General features: G+C 45.7%; 1 protein-coding gene across 1 annotated transcript in view; it reads right to left on the minus strand.

Moving 5' to 3' along the window:
* The window catches only part of Itga8 (integrin subunit alpha 8), a 196,450-nt gene extending 186,991 nt beyond the window's left edge, over positions 1 to 9,459 (minus strand). Inside the window, 2 exon segments of the mRNA NM_001173972.1 lie at positions 8,389 to 8,522; positions 9,106 to 9,459. Coding sequence (NP_001167443.1) covers positions 8,389 to 8,522; positions 9,106 to 9,311 — 340 coding nt within the window. The 5' untranslated portion in view covers positions 9,312 to 9,459.
* Between the last annotated feature and the right edge of the window lie 925 nt (positions 9,460 to 10,384).

Here is a 10,384-nt window from a genome sequence, read left to right on the forward strand (position 1 = left end):
CCTTTCCTCTCTCTGTCCCCTCTCCCTAGAGCTCCCAGACACTGAACCACCAACCAGGCAGCATATACTAGCTGGCACGAGGTCCCTGACACATAACAGCAGAGGACTGCCTGATCTGGCCTCACGGAGAAATGATGCACCTAACCCTGGAGAGACTTGAGGCCTCAGAGAGTGGGCAGGTGTGGCGGGGTTGGGGTGTGGGGTGTGGGGTGGGGACATCCTCTTGGAGACAGGGGTAGGGATGGGGCAGGGGCGGGCGGGGAGCGGGGAGCGGGGAGGCAGGGAGGAATGGGAAGAGAACAGAGAGTAGACCGAGATGGGGATAACTGGACTGTACCAAAGGATTAAAGAATAAAACAACCACCACCACAACAAAAACAAAACAAGACAAAAACAAACAAACCAAACAACAACAACAAAAGAAAATCATTTCTGAAAAACAAGTTATTCTAGGTGGTTAAGGAAGAGGCCACAGAACAGCCCAAAGTGAATTGGAGAGTGCGTGCATGCGTGCGTGCGTGCGTGCTTGCGTGCTTGCGTGCAGAGGAAAAAGCGGCAGTGCACTGCAGGGGGAAGGTGTTAGTTAAGCAGCGTGGCAAGAGCCTGGTTTATAATGGTGCCATCTGGGAGGTGCCACTGGGACTCAGGTTCCACAAGCCCTGCGATTGCAGGTTAGGACATCTTGTTGAACGGATGAATTCGTACTCAACCTTACTCAATGATGGCTCTTTACCATTAAAGATGGTTCTACATCCTCAGTCTCAGGCAGGAGAAATGGTGTGCACCCATCATCCAAAATCTGTGTTCTCACGGATTCTGGTTTTATTAGATCAGAAGTTGCCATAGCCTAAAGAATCTTAATGCCCGTGTGTTCAAAGCAACGGTTATAGAAACAAATTCGATGGTATTGAATATATAGCTTTCTTGTATTCTCCAAACAGGCTCTTTTTTTCTTTTCACTTAAAGATCTTGCTGTTATACAAATCACAGGAGAGTTTACTCTTGTGTTCTTCTATGGATTGGGGCAATTACATTTAGTCAAATATGCACCACAATAACCAGGATGCAGAAAGTCCCACCAGGTTGCCCCAATCGCCCCCTGCTGTCTCCGTAAGCTTGACTCAGCCCCTTCGGAGTGCTCAATGGGCATTTCGAGAGAGGCCCAGTTTTGCAAAAATGCATTACAAAAATAATCCAAAGGGCCAGGGATCACTTTGGGCAATGTTTGTGGATCTTGAAATGTTTCTCATCTTGACAGACCTCTGGGGTGCTGCTACTTGATTCTGAGATCCCAGTTCTGGCCTTTCCACATGGCCAAGATTGAGCTGCACTCCCCCCGGACTGTCTGTGACATTCACCCAAGCTCTACCCATCTGCATTCCATAACAGCGCAGAACTGGTGTAGGACGTAGACTGTTTTGAGTATAAACCACTTATCAGTGAATCGCCATTTGCTGGGCTATCTCAAATCTCCTTATAACATGGCCTACGACTGACGTCACTTCTAATCTATTTTAGGACTCCTTGTGCAGATATACCTTGTGTGCAACTACACATGTTTTTGGTAAGCACGCTGCTGAAATTGAATTTTGAAAGATTAGGCGTTTTCACTAAATGTACTAAACCTGTTTGTTGTATCAGCCATGTTTCTCTTGTCCTCATCATGGATGCAGGACTCGATACCCAGGGCTGTCACAAGTGCACACCTCAGCCAGTCTGCTTAAATGTCAAAGTGTGATTTTCTTCTTTCGGGAGAATTTCAAGACTATTTCCAATTTTTCTCACAGAACACTGCGTCTGTTGCCTGGAGTATTCTTGCCAAGAACCTGGAAGCCTGTCCCCTCACACAGACTTCCAGCTTCTTGAAAGAATTTTGCAGATTAAGCAGCAGGCGCCTGGCGTTCATGCTACCCAACTAGCCGTGGAGCGGGTCTGTTTCCTATTTCTAGTTGGAGTTTCAAGGGCTTCCTCTTTCTAATTGCTTCCTCCCTCTCCCTTGGTTGCTAAGCACTGTGGGGTCCGATGCCTCCTCCTTTCTCCTATCAGGGCCTAGTTGTTTTGTTGTGGGGAAGTCTGAGCCAATGGAGATTCCTTTAGGAATGCTGGGCTGGTGTCTCTGTGAGGCCAGCCATCAGGGAATTTTCATGGGAAAAGTAGAGGGTGAACTGAATGATCCTGGGTCAGACAAAATTAGCATATGGCTAGTGCTATTTGTGCATATGCATTTGTATACATAGTGCTTTCCACATGTGTGTACACATACATATATATATACATACATATATGAATATTTCTATATATTGTATTTATTTATGAGTAGTAAAACGTTATTATTTATCTTTCATTCGGCTATAGAAATCAAACTCAGGGCCTCATCCATGTTAAGAAATCCCTCTGCCAATCACATACATTCCAAATCCCCATCCTCTTCATCCTTATCCTTATCCATTTGCTGAGCTAGGGATTGGTGATTGATCCTAGGGCTTTCTACACGCTGGGCGATCATTCTGTCACTAAGTCCTATCCACCTCCCTTGTCTTTTCATTTTGAAGCTGGGTCTCACTCAGATGTCCAAGCTGGAATTGGACTTACTCTGTATAGCCCACAGAGGCCTTAAATTGTCCACATTCTGACCTCAGCCTTCCACCGGGCCCAGATTACATGTGCTCCAGGGCTCTTGGCTCCATGGTGGACCCTTCAAAGGAGAAGGGCATTCCTGGGTGTCTCCTCCGTCTTCTTCCTTTCAACTGAGCTCCCTGGAGTACAGCCTTCCACTCCTCCGGAGCCTTGTCACATTCAAGGTCTTCCTTCCATCATTTGCTTGAGTAGTTCTGACTTGTATCTTCCTTTCTCTTTGTTCCTGAACAAAACATGATCTCCTCACCACTGGGGAGGTGGAAGTGGGGGGGGGGGAGGCAGGAAAAGCAAGGCTCTGTCACTGACAAGTTTCCTACGTCCCACATAAGGAAACTGGCACAGCCCACACTATCACAAAACAAGCCAGTCCTGGTATAAGGCAGCCAGATGCTGAGAACTGCTCACTCTGTAGGTTAAGGCCACAGGAAGGGAGCCAGCTGCCCCAAAACAAGGCATTCCATTTTCCAACTCACTCCCAGCAAAAATCTCGTCATTCTGGGATTTTGAAAGGCCCTAGCCAGATTACTTAACATTTTCTGCCCCACCCTCTTTCCTTCCCACAAAGATACTACAGTAAGGCACACTCTAGCAGTCTTTCTCAGTTGGCTTCTCCGGGCAGCACCTCCCACCTCTTCCTGTTTCCGGTTCACATGGGTCTCTAACTATGAGTGGACCCCGTTCGACTTCCTGTGTCTTAACTGCTGTAGTGATCATCCTATTGTTACCAGCACATGCCATTCGTTTTCCTCTCCAAGTTTGTCCCTCGGGAATCCGAAACCGTCAAATATTTCCTGGATGGTTTTTGGGTGCAGCACTCCACCATTTACCGTCTTGTGAGCCATAGCTGAAAACATCGATCACATTCACCCATCCTTGACCAGAAGGATTCTAGTCTACCGACCTTGATGGCATCCACGCATCGCTGGAGAAAGTGGAGGAAAAAGGAAGAAATGGGACGAGTAGCTTCACATGCACGAGGCAGATGTGAGGTTTTGAGTTGTGTGTGACAGGGGCACGGTGCAGAGAGAAAGGGGGGAGAAATCGATTCAGCAAATAGAGGGATTCCATCCCATTGAAATGGGGGAGGTAGAACGGGGGGGGGGGGAGAGGAGTCCTTCTTTGGAATGACTTGATTTTGTACAGAGCAGGGAAATTATCTCCTCTTTGCACCTCCCCCACAGCCATATGCTTCTTTTAAAACCCCCTCTTTCTGGACTTGAAAGGACCAGAATTCGATGGTATTCGTGCGTTTGAAGTCCTGGGCTGTTGGAAATTTCCTCTAGTTTTGTATTTATTGCACCGTATAGTAAGAAATGAAATCCAAGTTGATTGATAAAGTAAAAATGAGACGATGATCAGCTCACAAAAAGAGTTAAGCAGGTAACTTGTAAAAGAGGGCGGTTAGTCTTTAAGGTAGGTTCTGAAACTAAGTTTCGTGGGTTCCTTCAGTATCTAACCAAGGACAGTTAGTGGGTTACACCAGGAAAACACTGAATGGTAGACACCCCAGGGCTGGGACCTATTGAAACAACGTCCTTGAGGGGGAAAAAAAAAAAACAAACTCAGGTTTTCTCAATATCTTGCCTTGAGATTCAACGAGAAAAGCCCACAGTGAAAGACATAGATGGTGGTTAGTGTTACAGAGGAATACCAGAAAGTATATAACATAGTATACACACAGGCCTGACACTATTCACTGTTCCATGAACGCCATCTGTCCCTAAGTCATAGCCCCTACTTTCTCAAGAAAAGCCATTGTCTCCCTTTTTCTAGGAAAACTCGGGCAGTAACACATTGGGGACCTTAAACACAGAGTCGGTAGGAACTTAAATAAACTAGGGCCATTACAACCCATAATTTCCACCAAAAACAAGCCGCATCTGGTTTCTCCAAGCCTCTTGCCAAAATCGCTTCTTAGTTTAGCCCCTTGACATTGGAATTTGCAGATCCGACTGTGGTGAGCAGGTGATGGCGGCCGGGGCAGAGTAAACAGAGAGAAGGTGCCCAGCGACTCTCTGGCTCTATAGACCCAGTCCAGATCCTGAACTGCTACTCCAAGAAGACCAGCTCTCTCCCTTTTCTGGGAGGAATTCAGAAAGCAGCCCGTGTCTGCATCGTATGGTCTTGGCCATACCTTTAGGGTTGGTTTCTTGACTCGCGGAATATGTGTTTACATAGTCATTTTGTGTGAGAGATTAGGAATGACGAGCATGAACACAGAGGAGCTACTCTGCCGTAGTGATCGGCCACATTTATGCGTCTACAATGCAGACCACGAGACCCAGAGTTGGCGATGCTCATTGCCAATGTCGAGCGTGTCACAAAGACAAGGCTCAAGTAGGAAGCAGCCCCGTCCGCTCCTGCCGTCCCAGCTTTGCCTTCGTCGCTTTGCCTCAAGTTACAGCTACTGTTTATTCTCTCCTGGGCCACGTGAACAAAACAACTGGACAGATTAGGTGTGAGCATCAGCGTCTACTCAGGAGCCTACACCGGGGCTCCAGGCTTCTCTGGTTCACACCCCCTTCTCCCCCATATTTTCTATAGGGGGAAAAACTGTTTCTGAACTCACAGTACCCCTTCTCGGCTGACATGGGGATTGTTTTCTCTCCCAGAGATTTCTATCTTCTTTTTCAGTGAGATTGCACTTTTCTAGGTCATTGAAGTATTCATTCCAGCCTGGACCCTTCACGTCTCTGACTGAAGTATTAATTCCAGCCTGAACCCTTCGTGTCTCTGGAACTCTGTGCAGCCTTTTCGTACCTCACTGCCTTTGAAAGAAAAACCACAGTGTTCTTAGAGCTGAGGCTGATCGATGGCTTGGTCAAGAAAGTGCTTCCTGCATGAGTATGGAGGCCTGAGAGGAGGCTCCTCGAGGCTCCCTGGCCAGGGAGGAGAGTCAAATCTTGGGGCTCAGGGTTCAGTGAAAGATAATAACTCAAATATGTGGAGGTGGGGAGAGATTGAAGAAGTCACCCAGAGTCAGCTTCTGGTCTCCAGACATATACAAACGCACGTGCATATGCACTTGTACAAGTACACACACACACACACACACAGACACAGACACACAGACACACACAGACACAGAGAGAGAGAGAGACAGACAGACACACACACACACACACACACACACACACACAAATCAGAAATCCTGTATACATTTATAAAACATAACTCCCATGCCTGAGTGCTGAGGCACCCTGTTATGTTCTGCAAAGAAGCCAGTTCTCTTCACCATCTAAGTAAAAAAAAAAGGTCTTTTCTTGATAGTATTTTTCTACTTAGGTAATTGCCAAAATTGCCCTAGCTTGTCCCTTTCTGTTCTGTTGCAAATATGAGTTCAACTACAATATGGGTTAAGTGCATTCCTGTGGACCATTCTGGAAATCTGAACCCAATCTTTCAGCATTAGTTTGCTAAAGGAAAGTGAATTCAAAGCCCCAAACAATTGCTTTAGAACAAATGTTGGAAAATATTAACTACTGTAATTTAACTACTGTAATTTAAATGGAAAGTTTTGGCTGGAGAAGCCAATTTAAAAGTCAGTTTGATATCTAGATTCTATGACTTTTATCTATTGAATCATGACATCAACTGAAAATATCACTTAAAAAGACATTCATCTGGGCAAAAAGATGAAGATCTGGACTTGTACCAGTTCTCCTTTTAGCAAATGAAAAGAAAATGCTAACTGCATCCCGATTTCATGCACTCTAAAATGTGCTATAAACTTCTTAAATTCATTTGTATCACTAGTCATTGCTACTTCACGGAAAAAAAACTATCCTAACATTTAATGCTTCCCCTCTTGCATACAAATTCAAATAGTATAATACATTGTATCTTTCTGTTTCAAGGGTTGGGTTTAAATTACTTTTTAAAAATACAGATTAGTGGCTGAAGAGATGGCTAAGTACTTAGGAGAGCATGCTATTCTTCCAGAGGATAGTAGTTCAGTTCCCAGCCCCTACATCATGTGATCCAACACATTCTTCTGCCTCCATGGGCACCATACACATGTAACAAACACAGGCGGGTGCACACAGAGATAAATACAAATAAATCTTACAAGAATTATTTGGCTCAGGTAATTAAAATGGTAATGATTTGTGCTTATATGATTAAACCTTAGATAAAGTCTTTGTGTGTACCTATGTGTATGGCATATGCATGTGTGCACACGTGTGTGCAGATGTTCTTGCCCAAGTAGCTTGTGTGGAAGCCAGAGTTTGAGGCTATATTCTCTCCATTCACTCTTGCCTTATTGTTTGAAGCAAGGCCTCTCACAGAACCTGGTGATCACCGTGTTTTAGCCAAGATCAGCTGACTAGAAAGTGCCTTAAATACTCTTGTCCACCACTCACCCAAGTGCTGAGGTCACAGGCACACCCCAGTATTTCTAGCTTTGACAGAGCTGTGGATTGGAGCTCAGGCCCTCATGTTTGTCCAGCAAGCACTTTACCAACTGAGCCATCTCCCCAGCCCCAGAACTTTATTCTGAAACTAGAAGTCAGTAAGGATCTAAAACTGCACGATTTTGTTCACAAAAGATGTTAAATTTCCAGCTGCTAAATTTGAATGTAAAAAAAAGATAAAGGCTTATAAATCTGTTTTCAAATAACTGAACTGTTTACTGAAATCTTAAACAAGATATTGTAACCACAGATGCACATGGAAATATAATTTCAAAAATGCTCGTATGAAACATTTTTCTAATTGGGTCATAATTCAAAGTAAAGATTGCATATTTTTTCTTTAAAATAATTTCCATATTGACAGTCCTGAAATTATCTTCCCCCTCAACAGAAATGATAAAGGTTAAAGTCATGAGTACATATCACCCAATAATTTTTTTAAAAAATTCTGTGAAAATGAACATTTATATAAATTCTAGATGCAGAACATCTAGATAACCACAGGACCACAGGGAAAGCAAGAATGATGTCATAAAGTAGTTATGCCATGTACAAGGTATTTTAATCCACTGCCCATCACACCCTGTCATTTGACCTAACATATTTGCATCTTTGAAAGGAAGGTATTTATTCTCTGATAATATATATTATTTGAATACTAACATTTGGGTGGTACAAGCTAAAACACCGAGTGATGATGTTTTCAAAACACCGCTTTTAAATTATTTTCTCAGGATCCAAAGAAAAAATAGCAGACGAAACACAACCAGACTGAATTGTTTAAAATGTATTTTCCCTTTAATTAAATAAGAAACATCTGTCTGGGGATTTTGGAAATGAATGCAATCCATCCACACTCTGCCTATAGTATTTTGCATCTAATGTCCAATATTTTGAAAGAAAATTCTTTCTGTAAAGAATTAGAATGGCAGGCACCCAGGTTACAGTCTGCAGGACAAGTCTCACCTCCGGATTTGGGAACTAGAGAATGACAAATACGCCAAAGCGAGTGTTTTTTCCAGGTCTGCGCTTGGGAAACAACCCGATTCTCTACGGTGAAGGTAAAGTTGTAACTCTGGCCGGCCTTGAACTCAAAGAGATCAGCCTGCCTCGGCCAACCAAGTAGGATTAAAAGAGTGTGCCCCCTTGCCCCGCAGGTTGTAACTTTCTTCTGGTCCCAAGCACCCACTCCCCCTAGTGGGAAACAGTAGGGAAACGGAAGTTACCAGATGCATCCAAACATTCAAATTTACATTCGGAGGACAAAAGCAGTGTTGCCATGGGGAATGGCTCTGGTTCTTAACCAGGGACCATATTACAAAATAACATCACTTACTGGTGGTGTCAAAGGGTATCTGCTTGCACTGTGCAGACCTCTCTGCAGGCCAGGGACAGTAGTAGACAGCTCCCCCTTCTACGATATCCGGCTGGCTAGTGTTGGCTTTGGGCGCCCCCACCAAGACACTGGCTCTGCAAAGAGATTGGAGAAAGTCACTCCTCATGGGTCGTCTACCTGCGCGCCCAGTCTGTAGAAGCATGCCCACCGGTCTGCTGCAGGAGCGGCAGGCGCAAACAGATTTACTATGGAAAGACTGCCAAACTTGATTTCCTCTTTGGAAGCCTGTGATCACCAGAAACCTGGTTTTGGAAAAGGCTGCTAATGGTTCTGCCTATCTAGGTGGAGACAGTGGTGGGAAAGACAGATTCCCAACTGCCTGCAACCTAAGGCACTATGAGATTCGATAAGAACAGACTGCGTTGTGGTCCTTCTTTTTAAAACTGACCCAAGTCTGTTCCGCCCCACTCTCTCTTCTTTGTATAATGAATCCGAACTTACTATACACCAACGGAGAATCTCCTAGTCCGGGTTCACCCGGCACATCTATCTAGCGTAAGCCAGGAGTAAAGATGCTGATGGCAGGCAGAGATCAGAATCTGATCGGGAGTGGGCAGTTGGCTGAAATCTAGACATCCTTTCCTCCTGGTTGCGGAAACCACTGAGGGACAGAGACAGGACCCCAGAGCGCGCCACCAACCCAACCCAACCACTTACGTGCGCGCATCAGGTATGTAGAAGTCCAGCGAGTAGCCGAAGTAGCTGCCCTCGGGGCCACTGTACACCGTGAGCTTGTCTACGTCCAAGTTGAACGCCAGAGACACGGGGGACCACAGCATCCCCAGCACGGCCGAGACGCAACAGAGACAAGCGAACGGAGGTGCCCAGTTCTCCGGGGGACCCCGGTGGGTTCTCGCAGACATCGTCCTCTGCCCCAAACGCTGCTCACCCAGGATCGGGAGCCGTGGAGCCAGAGGAGGAGGAGCCCTGATGTTCCCCAGAGGCCGGTGTCCCGGGTCAGTGAGCTCGGTGAGTCCACAGTGACAGTCCTCTCCTGTGCGGCCCGCCAACCCCACCGCTCTGGACTTGGAACAGTGGATCCCGCGCTCGACCCTCTCCAGCTCCCGGCCGGGGCCGGCGCGCTCTTGGCGCCCTCTAGCGGCTAATTCTCAGGCTGCAGGCTGGAGCTTGCGGTCCAGGACCAGGCAGGGGCATGACGCCTGCTGGATTTCCACAGCAAGTTTAAGAACTATCTAAATTTCATGGGTGTCACCTCAAGCCATTATTTTGGAGAGGCGGTGTTCCATAGGGGACGGGAATTTACTGCTTTCTCACAATTGCGCCGCTCGGATACCAGGAGGCAAAAGAGGAACCCATCTCCAGAAAAGAGTGATTATCTGGGTGTCACCTCTACCCTTGAGGGGTTTGTAGGGTCAATGAGTTTCTTCCTCTCTGAATGGGATTTGAGATTGAAATGTAACAACCCTCTTCCTCTCCTATTCCGCTGACATACTAATAAAGAAATCCTGTAGGTTTTCTCCAGACTTTCTCAAAGGCATCTCCGGAGGGCCCGTTGTATGACTTGGTAGTAAATCTCTGTCTTGTGAGGTTGTGACAAAGAACTTCACAGTTTCCAAAAGCAGGGTTTGGGGGAGGGGGTGGAGGAGTATGAAATATCAGGCACTCCACCCCATGAGTACTAATTGTTGATTTTTCGAGGAACCAGAAGGTGAAGGGAGTAGACAAGAAATGCATATAAATGGCTTTTCAAAATATATATATTCATAAACATAAATGAACTTTTCATAGAGTTCATAAAAACTTTCAGGACATAGGTTGGTGATAAAACAGCATGATGTTGAGGTCGCCCAGAGTTTAAGGATAGGGAAAGAAGTGTGGGATGCAGTGACACATGCCTGAAATTCCAACACTGTTTTGTTTTATTTGGGGGTGGGTGGTGGTGGTGGTAGGGCTTTAGTAAGAGGATCTTGTGTTT

The sequence above is a fragment of the Rattus norvegicus genome, chromosome 17, assembly GCF_021556685.1.
Source record: "Rattus norvegicus strain SHRSP/BbbUtx chromosome 17, alternate assembly SHRSP_T2T, whole genome shotgun sequence".
NCBI lineage: Eukaryota > Metazoa > Chordata > Mammalia > Rodentia > Muridae > Rattus > Rattus norvegicus.